The sequence below is a fragment of the Tenrec ecaudatus genome, chromosome 11, assembly GCF_050624435.1.
Source record: "Tenrec ecaudatus isolate mTenEca1 chromosome 11, mTenEca1.hap1, whole genome shotgun sequence".
NCBI lineage: Eukaryota > Metazoa > Chordata > Mammalia > Afrosoricida > Tenrecidae > Tenrec > Tenrec ecaudatus.
In genome coordinates, this window is record NC_134540.1 from 10,543,565 (window position 1) to 10,559,198 (window position 15,634).

Consider the following 15,634-nt stretch of genomic DNA (forward strand, 5'->3'; position numbering starts at 1 on the left):
AGAGTTCACTCTCCAGTTGGACTGTCTCATCTTTGAGAGTTCACTCTCCAGTTGCACTGTCTCGTCTTTGAGAGTTCACTCACTCTCCAGTTGGACTGTCTCATCTTTGAGAGTTCACTCTCCAGTTGTACTGTCTCGTCTTTGAGAGTTCACTCACTCTCCAGTTGGACTGTCTCGTCTTTGAGAGTTCACTCTCCAGTTGGACTGTCTCATCTTTGAGAGTTCACTCTCCAGTTGGACTGTCTCGTCTTTAAGAGTTCACTCTCCAGTTGGACTGTCTCGTCTTTGAGAGTTCACTCACTCTCCAGTTGGACTGTCTCGTCTTTGAGAGTTCACTCTCCAGTTGTACTGTCTCGTCTTTGAGAGTTCACTCTCCAGTTGTACTGTCTCATCTTTGAGCTCCTGTTTTTATAGAGCTCATTTTTTAGGATATGTTCAGGCGTAAAATGGTTGTAATGGATTTCCTTCATTGTCTTGAGGTGCCTTCCTGGTTCTTCTACATGTTGTATTTCCCCTTTTGGGGTGGAGATGGGGCTGCTTAGTGGCCATGCTCCCCATCTTCTGTCAGCTTGGTTTCTCTTCATGTGCTGGAGATGCTTGACTTCGTGCCCACTGAGTAAAGGAGATGAGTTTGGTTTTCTTTCAGAGGTACTGAGAGGTCTGGATAGTTCACACTCCACTCTTCTGTAGTTTGAAGGACTTGGGGAGGGGTGCAAATGAAGTCTGTAGACGTGGTTAGAATACTTGGATTTTTCCTCTATTGTGAGTTTCGGTATAGCTAAATCAGAAGTCATGCCTCTAAGTTCAATGCAGCAGAAATGTCAAGCGTGGGTCTGTCTAGTCCAGGGGTCCTCAGACTTTTGAAACAGGGGGCCAGTTCTCTGTCCCTCAGACCCGTTGGAGGGCCGGACTATAGTTTAAAAAAAAACTATGAACAAATTCCTATGCACACTGCACATACCTTATTTTGAAGTAAAAAAACAAACGGGTCAAAAACACCCAGCAGCCTGGATAAATGTCCTCGGCGGGCCGCATGTGGCCCACAGGCCGTAGTTTGAGGACACCTGGTCTAGTCCCTAGGAAGTAGACCAAATGATTTTCCCTCATGGATTGTATGTTCTGGTGTGGTGAGGGGCAGCGAGGGCACATGGTAAACAAAGTAAGCGGTACGGTGCATTAGAAGTGGACCCTACCAGGCACCACTCTGTATTTAGTAACATGCCTCAGACTGGCTCGGAGCTTACCTTGTAACTCCCTCCTCGGCCCCTCTACTCCTGTCCTCCTGCCCAGGCCTATCCACATTGCTCCCAGTTGGTTCTCTGCCAAAGACTGGCAAGAATGGTGTCTCTTGACTGGGGTCACAGCTTCCTCGTGGATTGTAGGGTCTACTTTGGGGAAGCCAGCCTACAGTAGCCTCATCCCTTTACCAGTGGAAAGGTAAACGAGCTTTATTGAGACGAAGGTCAGAATTATGCAGATAATAATAAAGATATGAAATGAGAAATGAAGCATTCTCTTGACCAGGGGCCCTCAAACTGCGGCCTGCCAAGGACGTTTATCCGGGCTGCTGGGTGTTTTTGCCCCCTTTGTTTTTTTACTTCAAAATAAGATAAGTGCCGTGTGCATAGGAATTTGTCCGGCACTCCAGCAGGGCTGAGGGACAGTGAACTGGTCCCCTGTTTAAAAGGTTTGAGGACCCCTGCTCTTGTCATTTTGACTTGGCAGTGGTGCCCTCCGGGCTTCTGGCGAGGCAGCAGCTGTGTGCTCTTTAGTTCCCCGGCTCTAGCTGTTGTCAGAGTGCCTGGGATGCATAGATTTCTTGTCTGCACATAGTCGCGTTGGGGAAGAGGTTTTTGTTGTTGATATTTCTTCAATTTTAAAGGAGTCCACCATTGTATGTCTCTGTAGAAATACACTGAGTTTATACATCACTGTTATTTTTTTTATCCCTGTTCTTTAAAGCTCATTATCCATGTACAATATCCTAAGATGGCAGTCCTGAAAATTGGGCATTTTATTTTACTGACCATTATTGCATTTTGCCAAGTTATCATTCACGTTTGCTGATTCATCTTTGTAATTTATTCTTAGTCCTTGAACAGATTGTGAATCTCTTAGAGAATTTGGTAGTTGTGTAACCTCATGTTCCCAAAATGCGCATGATTCCCATGTAGTGTCAGAGAGCCGAGAGCATTGGCAGTCTGCCGAGAAACCTCTGCTCAGAATTTTCATGTCACATGTTTGGATTGTTAAATCTAAAGCTAGTTCCCAGTTTACTGTTTTTACTATGTATGTCACCACATCACTCCTAGTTTGGGGGTGAAAATATAACTCATAGAGCCGCTATTTTATGATATTTACCTCTAACCTTTCAGCAGTTCATCTTTTCTGTTCCAATTTTGTACCTTCTCTGCTCCAGCCCAGCGTTCCTGCCTGCCCTGTTGACTAGCTTATTCTGTTTCCTCCTTTCCAAGTGGAAGTTGATGACTACATTCCTCTCCAGTCTAGCCTTCAGCCTTAAAGATCCATCTTCTAGGGGAACATTTCACATTCCTTCTCGACACTCTCTAGCCTGTGGGAGGTCTCAGAGCCTAGAGAGTCACCGCAGCCATAGAAGATTATTAGTGCTGCTTGTCATGCTAGTTATGTAAAATTCTAATCAAAGTGGAAGTTAAGAGGCTGGCCAAACTTTGGCCAGTAAATACTTAGAAACCCATTTGGAGCTCAACAATTGAAACAAAGTTGCAGAATCCATGCAAGTACCCATATGTAGCTCTTCAGAGTTATTCTTGGATACTTCATTTGCAACTCTAGTTTGGCAATTTGGAGAGCCTGGATCATGGCGGCACTCCAGGCTCTCCCTAGTCCAGAGTTCCGAAGTCCAGGCCTGCTTTCCTCAACTCTCTCCCCAAGAGTTATCGAGGGTCATGCCCTTGATTATCAAAAGGAATGAATTGGTCAAATAAAACTTAAAAGGGAGCGATTACCCATATCTACTACCCATGAACATGAATGTAACAGTATATCATAGATAATACATTTTTATTAATTTGAGCTCTCAAATCAGATTCTGAAATCCTCAGGGGCCTGGGCTTACCCACAAACATCACTATTCCCCAGCAGATGCTGCTGTCCTCCTGAACTGAGAAGTCTAAAAGTTCAGATGCAGAAACTCCTGTTTCCCGTTGGTGCCACCTCTTATAAAATCAGGAAAGGGTAGAGGCTCTCACAGGACAAACAGTAGTAGAGGCAATTGAGTGGTACAATGAGGAGTTCTCTTTAACATGTTTAGCAAGGTTTATCTTAAGGGAATTCAATCCCCAGCACTCTAAATCTTGCCCATTCAGACATCTTACCATGTCCAAACTCAAAGAACATTGAAAGGGAACTCAATGGGAGTCCCTTTAGGGTGCCAAAACTACCTTTTGGGTGTAGTGTAAATCACAGAGTACAGAATTGTGTAGACCTAGACGGAGGAAATACTGAGAAATTGTTTTTGTTGTTACGTCCCAACAAGTCAGTTCTGACTCAAAGCAACCCTATGCGCAACAAAGCAAAACACAAGCACCATGCTCACAATTGTTCCTGTGCTTGGGCCCATTGGTGTACTCATGGTGTAAATCCATCTCCATGACGGCCTTCCTCCTTTTTTGCTGCCCCTAGACTAAGCATGATGTCCTTCTCCAGGGACTGGTCTCTCCAGGCAACTTGTCCAAAGTACATGAGAGCAAGTCTCACTGTCCTTGCCTCTAAGGAGCACTCTGGCCTTACTTCTTCCAAGACAGATTGGTTTGTCCTTTTAGTAGGGCATGGACTTTCAGTATTCTTCTCCAGCACCACAATTCAAATGTACCAATTCTTCTACCGTCTTCCTTATTCAGTGTCCAACTTTCACATGCATATGATGCAATGGAGAACACCATGGGTTGTGTCACTCACACCTTAGTCCTCAAAGTTACATCCTTGCTTTTTAGTACTCTAAAGAGGTCTGCAGATTTACCCAATGCAACACATCTTTCGGTCTCTTGACTGCTGCTTCCATAAACCAATGGAACTGGGGAGCCAAGTAAAACAAAATAACTACTTCAACCTTTTCTCCATTTATGGTGATGTTTACCTATTGGTCCAGTTGTGAAGATTTTAGTCTTCTTTACATTGAGTCATAATCCATACACGGAAGGCTGCGAGGTTGTGTAATCTGCATATCACAGGTTGCTATTAAGCCTCCTTCACTCCTGATGCCATGTTCTTCCTATAGTCCAGCTGCCATCATTCTGTCGGTAAAGTACCACATGGTCACAGGATAGGATAATGCTTGCTAATAAACAAAGCGATATTGTTGTCTTTGTTATAGGAAAATAAAGCACCGCAGTCCTTTCTTAAGAAAAACATTATTTCAGATATGGTTGTAACTAATGGCACTGATACTTTACAAAATCAAACTCACTGCCATTAAGTTGATGGTGACCCATTGCGACTCTAGAAGGGTTTAACGTGTGTGTGTGAGTGTGTAAGAGAGAGAGAGAGAATGAGAATACACCAAGAGGGAGGGTGTGTGGCGATGTGATCCCTGGAAGGCAGTCATGGAAGATGGCTGGGAATATGACTCATCTGCACAGTGATTTAACCCGACAAGAGGAAGCTGTTCCCTGGAGAGTCAAGGCTTATTTCTGTGCCCATCAGCATCCTGGCCACTCTTCTCCAGACAGAATTCTGGAGGTTTTTAACAATTAATAAATCACAAACCATTTCATCCTGCCATGCTTATCCAACAACAAGCCACCCTCGCTCACTGTCCTCACAGCCCAGGAAAACGGTCTGGGTGAGGACGTCACTGTGCTCAGGCCAGTGAGCAGGACTTCTAGGCTTCCCAGGAGTGGCTTGTCTCTGGCTAGGACAGCATCAGTTTGTAGACTTGACTCTGAAGCCTAGCTGCGGCAGTTAGCATCTCTAATTCGGTCGGCCGTGTTTTGTTTCAGAGGCAATAACATCCTCCTCCTTCAGCACAAAGCAGAGAGGTTTTGTTCAATGCATGAAAATCTCCCCATGTAAAGTCTCCTTTAAGAAGATAAGCTGGCTTTGTGTTGGGTTTTATTTTTCAGTTACATCATAGACAATTCAAAGACGATAAATACTTTATCCAGAAGATTGCGTGTTCCAAAGTAAGAGCCCCACATAAATGGGGTTTTACTATATTCTAACACAGAATTACTTGCTGTTACAGTGTGTAAGTAAGTACAGCCCTTTCTTTTTCTGCTTTCTCCCTGAGAGAATGTTCAACAAAGACCAGAAAGCCAACTTTTCCCCCTTTGTCACTTTGTGGATAAAAAGTGGAGGCAGAATGGTGAAGCACCTGTTGCATGGAGGCAATAAACGAGTGAACTGTTTCAGCTGAAGTCCTCAGCTTTCAAAGATCTCTTTCATCCACTTCACATCACTCATTGCTCGTAATTCCTTTGTCACATTCCTCACTGCATTACAAGTAATCCTTGAACTCCGTGGAGCATTTTATATCTAACCAGAACCATGTGGATGGTTCTCACGTATGTATTCAGCATAGCCCCAAATCCCAGCATTTCTTCCGCTCCTCCTCTGCCGTATAATTAGCATTCGATGCAGATCTGAAAAGCACATAGTTGTGGTAACTGGAGGACTGATCCCCTGCTTCCACCACCGTCCACCTTTGGAGGCTCTGAGCTCCATCTCAGGGTAGGTGTAGGGTAACAGAGAGCCACCAGTGAGCCACAAGCCGTGCTTTGATCTCTGCCATTGCATTCCATACCCGAGTCCCCCTTTCCCACTAACTAACTGCTTCCTCCGACAGCTGCTTCTCTCATGCCAGGCCCCCGGTGATTTATATGTAACAGTATACATCACCCAACAGAGTAGAAGTATAGAAGTATCTTCTGCAATCTCATTCTTCGGATAAAACTTAAGACTGATATTGTTTATTTTCATCCTCCTGGAATAGTTCTGTTTAGCCGCTATTACCAAGTTGGAATAAAGGTTTGACCAGGTTTGACCCTGTCATTTCCCTGGCACTGCTTCTCTATCCCCAGATGATAACAATGTTCATGGGAAATTGGATGAAAAAATAGGAAAATTTTCCATAAACTTTTGGAAGCCCTCTCATCTGTAAGGGCAGTTTGTGACTTAAAAGATAAATTATGCCCGGTCCTCTGCTGTGTTGTCTTTTTTAATTATCTCCAGAGAATATACAGTGTGTCATGGTTCTCACCCTCTTGAGAGTGTCTCAGGTCTCCCTGTTGAACACAGCTGGAATGAATGAGAAAATGATGAGGGAAAAGAGCTCAACAGAAGCCTTCACAGAGAGGCTCGAGAGAACCAAGTAGTAAAGCAGTGTCATGGAATGTGCATAATCCTAGAGACCCGACAGGGAAGAGATGCGCAGCATTTCTCAAGCTGCGGGGACTGAAGAAAAACTACTGCAGGCTTCAGGTTGCAAGATCGATAGGCAATTGAACATTGCAGGAAGCGTTACAGGAAAATAGATTACATTGAGTCACTGTACCAAAAATAATTGGTCAACGTCCATCCATTTCAGGAGATAGTTTATGATCAAGAACTGAGGTACTGAAAGAAGTACAAACTTCACTGAATGAAATAATAATAAGACAGCTCCAGGAATTGACAGAATAATAATTGAAATGTTTCAACAAACTAAAAATACACATTCATCTCTGCCAAGAAATTTTAAAGGCAGCTTACCTGGCCAACCAGCAAGAAGAGCCCTCTGGCAACTGTGCCCATTAGAAAGACAAGCAATCCAACAGAATGCCATCAGACGTCCACATACAGAATCTACAGTTGGTAGCTGCCCGAGTCGCCCTGCAACTCATGGTGAGCCAAGCATGACCGCACTGGGCTGTTGTGCTTCATAGGGTTTCTGGATTTTTGGAATAAGACACTCAGGCCTTTCTTCCTAGTCCATCTTACTCTAGAAGTTCAGCACCAAAGCAACTCGCTCCAGGAGAGAGAAGTGATGACTGAGCCTGAGGTGCATTGACTGGAAATCAAACCCAGGTCTCTTTCATGGGAGATGAGAGTTCAACCAGCTGGACTACGGATGGATTCCTTTGGGTTCCTCCAGGTCACCATTTCTCCATTCTAGAGCCCTTAGCTTTGTCTCAAGCCACCAACAACCAGCTGCTGTTGTGTCCGTTCTAACTCATGGGCAGCTGCATGTGCGTCAGAGTTGAGCTGTGCGCCACAGATTTGCAAGGAGCATGGGTTGCTGAGTTCCCTCCTGAAGCTTCTCTGGGTAAGCTTGACCTTCCACGTAGGTTAGCAGATGAGCAGATTAACTCTTTGCACTACCCAGGAGCGGACTACTGGATTTAGAACCTAGGACAGTGGTCTCGACCTTCCTCATGCCACAACCCTTTCATACAGTTCCTCATGTTGTGGTGACCCCCAACCATAACATGGTTTTTGTTGCTACTTCATAACTGTAATTTTGTTATGGTTAGGAATTGTCATGTAAGTATGTGATAGGCAGGATATATTTTCATGGTTACAAATTGAACGTAATTAAAGTATACTGTTTAATCACAAAAACAATTTGTAATTATATATTGTGAAACATTTATTTCTAATTACTAATCAGTGAAATTTTGTCTTGAAGCATGGTGTGGCATGGGTAACAGTCTTAATATAACAACAGTAAACTACATTGCTATGTTTTGGGACAGTATGCATAAAAAGCCAATGTCAGTGCAACGGTTGAGATAGCTTCTTTCTCACCAGATCAGAAATTCTCAGGGCAGTCTTTGCAAGAGCTCAACGAAGATCATCTTTCATAACAAGTCTACTTCTGAATTTAGACTTGATAACCAACAAGCTGGAAAACCGTGTCTCACAAAGCTATGCTGCTGGGAATGGAAGAAGAAAGCGCAACACAGTCTCAGACAGAACAGGATGTGACGCAAACACTTGATCCAGAACTTTGTAACTGGCACTGTAGAGAAATCAGTTCTCACTGAATCGCTGTCAACAAGTTCAATGAACTCCTCTTGTGCTGTCTCAGGAACATCTTCAACTTTGACAGTGAATGAACTTCTGGCAAGTGCAAATGGGGTGTTAGGCAGATTTAGAAAGTACGATGAAATTTCGTCTGCAAACATGTGCAAGTGTTCTTTCACAGAAATGATCATCGTAATCCATTTGTCTGGTTCAATGTCATGTTCCTCAAAGAAAGCAGATAAGGTAGACAACTTGTAAATTTTATTTTCATCCAATTTGTTTTTGTTTTTTGCCAAAGTTGAATTTTCATTTGGAATGATCGGATCCTTTCAGACAAATCAAGGCATGTTGCATTTGGTCCTTGCAATGATAAGTTTAACTCATTCAAGATGACAAAGATGTCAACCAAGTAAGCTATTTTCTACAGTTCACTTTTATCGCTGAAAAGAGCTTCGAACTGCGGTCTTGCTTTCTGATGAAAAAACATTTTAAGTTCATCACAAAGCTCACACATACGTTTTAAAACTTTTTTCTCGACAACTATCTCACTTCAGTGTGAAATAACAGAGCATTATTCAGTGTATCCACTTCATCTCACAGTTGCAAAAACAGTCGACTATTTAAAGTGCTCGCCTTTACAAAATTGACAGAACTTATGACACTTTTCAGTACTTCTTGTAACTCTTGTGACAGCATCTTCGTCATTAATATGTCCCGATGGTTTTGGGTGGCTCATTCAGTACCAAACATTGAAATCCAGATCGGCATCCTAGCATAGCTGGAGCACCATCTCTGCAAACACCACAAACCTTTCCCAAGAGATCTTACGCTCTTTCAGAAATAAACCAACTGTCAAATATGTCATGTCCGGTAGTTGTTTCAAGAGGTTTGCAAAAAAGAAGCTCATCTTTAAAGTTGCCATCATTAATATACCTCACGTAAACCAGTAACTGAACAGCTTGCAACGTCTGTAGATTCTTCAAGCTGTTTGCTAAATATTGGAAGTAGAGCAGATTTAATTTCCTGGATTACCTGATCAAGAATAGCAGCAGACGTCATCTATTCTTCTGCGGACAGTGTCGTTAGATAAGGAAATTGCACTCAATTTCATAACAAATTTGTCTCTGATCATAACTCAAACAATGTCTTTGGCTGCTGGCGACAGTAAATCCTCAGCAATGGTGTGAGGTTTCCCAGCTCTGGTGATTCTGAGTGCCACCAAATATGAAGCTTCAATGGCTGCGACATTTTGTTTGTGATACTTGCCACCAGTGTCAACTCTGGTTTTCTTGAGTCCATCAGCTTTGCTTCTAAAATAGTTGGTATCCTTACCTGCAAAGCTCAGATGCTTGCTATCAAAATGGTATTTGTTTGTTCGACTTCATAGATTCGGCTGATAGAACTTCACAACAAATAACACCTTGTGGTTTCTCAATTCCTGCTGTAATTATTGAGGTAAAACCATACTGTAAAAAATCTTCATGCTTCCTCCCCTGCCCCCCTACTGTCATGATCCCAATTCTACCTTGCAAATCTGGCTAGACCAGAGGATGTACACTGGTACAGATAAGAGCTAGAATCACATGAAATCCAGGACAGATGATCCCTCCAAGACCAGTGCTAAGAGTGGCGATACCGGTAGAATAGAGGGAGGGTGGGGTGGAAGGGGGGAACCTATTACAAGGATCTACATGTGGCCTCCTCCCTGGGGGATGGACAGCAAAAAGGTGGGTGAAGAGAGACATCAGACAGTGTAGGATATGACAAAATAATAATTTATAAATTGTCAAGGGGTTCATAAGGGAGGCGGGAGCAGGGAGGGAAGGGGGAAAATGAGGAGCTTATACCAGGGGCTCAAGTGGAAGACAAATATTTTAAGAATGATGATGGCAACATGTACAAATGTGCTTGACACAATGGATATATATGTGGATTTTGATTTTGTCCTCTCTATATTTTCCTTTCTTAACATTCTTCCCTATATGATCCAGTCATGGGGTGGTTTGAAAATAATATATAACAATAGCTTTAATAATACAAAAGATGATACATAGCATAGTTCAGTCAATACAGTTCATTAAAGTTTCTGTGAATTCATATAATTCACAGAATTTACCATTCTGTTGGGTTTTTTATACATACCTGTTACTATCACAAGGGGGCAGTATTCACATAAATATCATTTAAATATAAGAAACCAATCAGCATCCAGATTAAGTTCCATGGTACAGATTTTTTTGCAGTAGTTGATGATTTTACAGTACATAATTTTACATTTACCCAGTAATTATAATTCATGAAGTATCATTTTACCTCCAATACTGCTGCTTTCAACACAGTAGCTGCTTTCTACACAGTAGCTGCTCTTCACACATGTGCGACTGGTCCACATAAGTACATTATGGTGCCAACCGTGTCACATATACCTGTATTTGTGTGGGGTGTATGTGATGGGTTGGCACGGGTACTCTATGTGGGCGTATCTGCATGTGGGTGGACCCGCCTGGAGACGAATAGAGGAGCAGTGTCTCGGTTCCTAAGACCATTGGAAATATGTGCTTGCCAATGGTCCTAGGCGACCCCTGTGAAAGGGTCCTTTGACCCTGTCGAGACCCACACGTTGAGAACTGCTGACCCAGGATTAGAATCTACAAAGGTGAGAACCTCCAAGTTCTAACCGTCCTCAGTAGGCAGAGTGTGAGAGCTAGTGGAAAAGGATGAAGGAAATAAAAGAGCTGGGGTTGTGGAATGGCTTTATTTATACCATGATGGAGCAGAAATTGAAAGCCACCGTTACAGACTGAACTAGGCTTGTTGATAGAAGGGTTGTTTTTTGCCATTCTTCCACCTACTGGGCCTTGTTAAGTAAATTCTGTGTACACAAGAATCGGTATGGGTCGGAACCTCCTCAGTGGCACCTCCTAATGGAGTCCTGGCCATGAAGCAGCTTGGAAGGTTCTTTGTTATCAGAGATCTCTGGACTGATGGTCTATATTTCTTATGGCAGTGGTTCTCAACCATCCTCAGTCCTTTAATACAGTTCATGTTGTGGTGACCCCCAACCATAAAATTACTTTTGTTGCTACTTCATCAAAAATTCACCAGTAATTTTGCTACTGTTATGAATCGGGCAACACCTGTGAAAGGATTGTTCGACCCCCAAAGGGGTCTTGACCCACAGGTTGAGAACCACTGCCTCATGGCAGCTTTAAGCTCAGAAACCAAAGCTTTGGTTTCATGCAACCTTTTTCTCTACCCTTTATTGTCTGTTGGAGAGGCTCTTTAAGCAACATCAAGAGAGATGGCAAAACAGCCTAAGCAACCAACCAATTTAATAAAATGGCACCTTCTAAAATAACAAACTCAGCTCTCAAGACTCTCTAGAAATGTGATGCCTATGTGAGCCGCAGCCACCTCAAGCAGATAGGACTCTGTGTCAAGACCTTTCCAAAGAAAAACTCTTTCTCTCAGAAGAGTTTTCCTGTCTTGGCTGAGGATGAGACGAGGTATGAGTTTTTATTTCTTGATTAGAGTTGGGACGTAAGTTGAGACCAGGAAAAAGTAAGGTCGCAACAAACTAGAGAACAACGTGAAAACCAGAGAGTGCATGGAACGGCTCGCCTTGTTATGAGGCCCAGAGAGGTGCGGGGTCAGGGAGTCGTTGGCCCCTTTTAGTTGTTGACCTTTGGAAAGAAGAATTTAGTTGTTTATACAAAAAGGATTAAGTTGTTGGTTTAAAAAAAAAAAGATTTCTGTTAGCCAAGTTGGTAAAAAAGATTTCTTTTAGCCAATCTTGATGAGCTTCTTATTAAGACATGTAAGAGAGCCAATGTTTGCTTTTAAGGTTGAAATTAAAGTTCTGTATAGATTTTAGTTTTAATGTAATCCACTATTTACAAAGGGACTTCAAAAGGTAGGGTGATTCCATTACCTCCTCAGCCCATTTTTCCCTGAACTTTTTGAAGCTCCCCCATACTAATGTAAATATAATCTACATTAAAAATTTGTATACTAATAATACATATTCCTGTTATTAGCTTCTTTTGTTTCTTTTAATAGACTGCATGTATAGTTTTTCATGTCTTGGGCTTCGCCAACAAACTCTGCCCTTTCTGGAGAATCCTTTCTGACATCCTCTCCCCATCCCCCACCCCCAGACTTTCGGTAAACCCACTGCCACTGCACATAGTATTTCCTCAGATCTTCATTAACAGCTTGTTGCTTGAAATGATGATCCAACCCTGGTCACATGTAGACATTAATCCTTTGCTGTAAATGTGTGTGTGAACAAACATGTGTCTCCAAGCCCATAGCTCTATGTTAGAGGAGAACTACAGAGGAGGGTTTTCTTGATTGCAGTCTGTATGGGGTAAGAGCAGCAGGCCTGTTATCCCACAACACTGTCTGCTGGCTCAAACCCCCAGCCTCTGGAGCACAAACCATTTGTGCTACCTAAGGAAATAGATAAACTTTTTTAAGATGCAAATAACACATGATACACAGTTTGCTTTTGGGTGTAGTTTGTTTTGTGTTTTGAAAACCATGCAACCCCCCTCATGCGTTTTCTTTGTGCATTGTATGTGGAATACACAGAACGTGGTGCCATGGAGGTTAAGCTCGGGTCTGCTCACTGAAAGCGTGGCAGTGTGAACAGACCAGCTGTTGCAGGGAAGAGGGATGTGACCGTCTGCTTCTGTAAAGACTTGCCGTCTCAGGACTTGAGGAAGTTAGGGGCAGCTCTGCTCTTTCCATAGGGTCACCGTGATTGAAATCAGCTTCATAGCGATGGTTTGTGTACACATGTGAGTATGTGGTATGTGCACACACAGATATATCTGATTCACATATAAAATGTGCAAAGTATTAATAAAATTGGCTTTCCTGATTACAAGGATAAGAGTATGGACTCATTCTAAAACATGACTCTTGAGTTAAATTTGTTAGAGTTTGCATTCAGCATGTGATTCGTGAATCTGAAGAGGACTTTATAGACTGGTATCGGATATATTGGCTAATATCGGACTTAAGGACTTGACCAGGACTGGGCTGGGATGTTTTCTCCGTATTCACAATATTCAGTTGCTCTTGTCTGTCTTTTCTGTACACATATGAGTGTCTAGGAATTTGTTTCTCTAGTCTACCCAGACTTAACACAGAGTTCTATGTAAGTTGGGCTACTAACCACAAGATCAGAAGTTCGAAACCACAAGGCTTTCTACTCCGATACAGAGTTGCTATCTTTACTGCCACACGGTAGTTCTATCCTGTCCTGGTGGGTCTCTATGAGTTAGAATCAACTTGATGGCAGGGCGGGGGGGAGTGATATAATTTATGGAGAAGGAAGATGCGAGGACCTGAATGACAAGCTACAGGGAACATGGTCCGTGTGGGTCCAACACACAGGAAGACATTGGCAAGATACAGAGGAAGTACAGAACTGACTGCTCAAGGAAACCTCGAATCTAGTTGAAGATAAATTAATATTACACAGCCTAAGGGCACCAGTGACAGACAGTTTTGAATTCTGAGGGATTTTAGCAACAATAATTATCCCCCTCAGTCAAGCGAGCATTCTCTGTGCAGCCATGTGTCCGGGTAAATACTAAGTGAAAAAGGCAGTATGTGGTCCAGGATCCGAAGTGCACTGTTGGATTTCACAGGTAACACTCACTTTCAGTATCAAGGTTACTGTTTCAACGTGTGGAAAACTAGGCTGGCTAGTCACTTAGAGGACTATGGTCTTTGGTCATCCTGCAGGCCTAAAACTGAACTCACCCCTGTGACTCAGTTTTCAGCCGTACAATAGTATATCAATTTGGGCGGGGAGGGGCGGTGTCATTAGGGAGAGGCATACGAGGGGGTACCCCCCACCAAAAAGAAAAATTTCCCTGGCGGAGCAGCACTTTCATAATATGCATTATCCGCCCTAAAACTCAAAGAGCTTTTTAAAAGAACATAATTTGAGTCCCTTGGAGATGCTGAAACTGTCATTATAGTAAAGGGTTCTGTAAATTTATTGTAGCAAGACTTTTTGACTTACATCTTTCTAAAAGTGCAACATTCTGTGACCTGTTGCCTCCCTGGTTCTATCACTCCCTCCCTCCCTCGCGCTGAGGACACCGGCCTGCCTGTTGTAGCTGGAGCACACCACTCTTGTTCCCCGTGCGTCTCTCTGTCCTTGCTTTCTGTGTTCTTAGCTCTTCTCCCAGAGAGCCCCGGGCTCCCTACCTTCACCCCAATTAGTCTCCAAATGCCTCCTTCAGAAAGGCCTCTCCTGCGGGTCCTCTCTGAAATCGTAGTTCTGTACCACTTCTTACTCTGCTTCCCATTTCCTCACAGCACTGCTCGCTGCCTGGCCCTGCTTTGTACCCATTTTTTCTTCTCGGGACTGTACGTCCCTCAGGAGTCTGTGCACTGCTTCCTCTGCGGTGTCTACAAGGGAACGGGAATGTCGCACAGTCAGTATTTGTTAAATGAATGGTTTAAAATGTGGAGCTGTGTTACGATAACAACTAAATTCACTTTTTATAAAAGATTGTAGTAATAACTGGCTTTAGGAATACTACTGGAAAAAAATCTTAAAATGCCGTTTTCCCGTTTTTAGAAAAATGTGGACTCGGATGAGATGGCAGGGAAGCTGTCCCTCCGAAAGCAGCGCTTCATGCAGTTTTCCTCACTGGAACATGAGGGAGAGTACTACATGACACCCAGAGACTTCCTCTTCTCCGTGATGTTTGAGCAGATGGAGCGTGAGTTGACCTCTTTAAATCAGTTTTGATACTTCATCCACGTGTCATACAACTCAGTCATACAGTCATCACCACAACCCATTCCAGAACATTGTCTTCTTCCTTCTACTCTTGTGTAATCATTATTTTTTAATTGGGGCAAAAATATACACCACAAAACATTCCCAGTTCAACAACTTCTACATGTGAGTTGACTTTTTGTTTGTATCTTTGGCGTTAAGAAACTAAACATTAAGTTTGAAAAACTATTGGTAACAGCTTTTGTCTGTTTTAATGGTCATCATTCTTTGTACCTTACATTTGCATTGCTTATGACACAAGAGTGGTTAAACTTTTATATATATTTATCCATCTCAGAACTCATTGTTTTGAATATGAGGTTTTGTGTTGTTATTTTTTTTTAAGAGACAAGGGGGAAATAGGTAAGTTTTAAATGTCACTATAAATAAATTATTAATAGAATAATTAAGTTGAGATGTTCATTTGAGGAATTTTGATGTTTTAAATTGAGCAAAAACAATGAAACTAGTTATGAGGTAACATAGTTGTCATGGAATCATGATGCCAGAGGTAAAAATCTTGGAAAACATAATGGGAAGCAAATTCCAAAACTCTAATTACATCATTTTATTTCCTATCTAGTCAGTGCTCATTGAGTCCACATAGTATCAGGAATTCTTAAGTTTTATTGTCTACACTTGACCCTTTTACTCTCGGGTGTGTTAGACACGTCCCTTGTCCTTTATGTCCCATGTTGCAGCAGTGTTCTATAAAGGTTCCTGACACCACCCAAGCATCCCTGCAAGTGCTGCCTATCTCTGAAACATCTGAGCTAGAACTAAGGGAAGGAGGAGGAAGGGAAGTGTAGTTAAATTGGAAAAGATAGAACTTGGAAAAGCATT

The 15,634-nt window shown here is 42.6% G+C and overlaps 1 protein-coding gene across 1 annotated transcript in view; it reads left to right on the forward strand.

The window, feature by feature from the left end:
- Positions 1-15,634, forward strand: part of MICU2 (mitochondrial calcium uptake 2) — a 90,674-nt gene that overhangs the window by 12,222 nt on the left and 62,818 nt on the right. Inside the window, exon 2 of the mRNA XM_075562828.1 lies at positions 14,588-14,732. Coding sequence (XP_075418943.1) covers positions 14,588-14,732 — 145 coding nt within the window. The remainder of the gene's footprint in view (positions 1-14,587; positions 14,733-15,634) is intronic.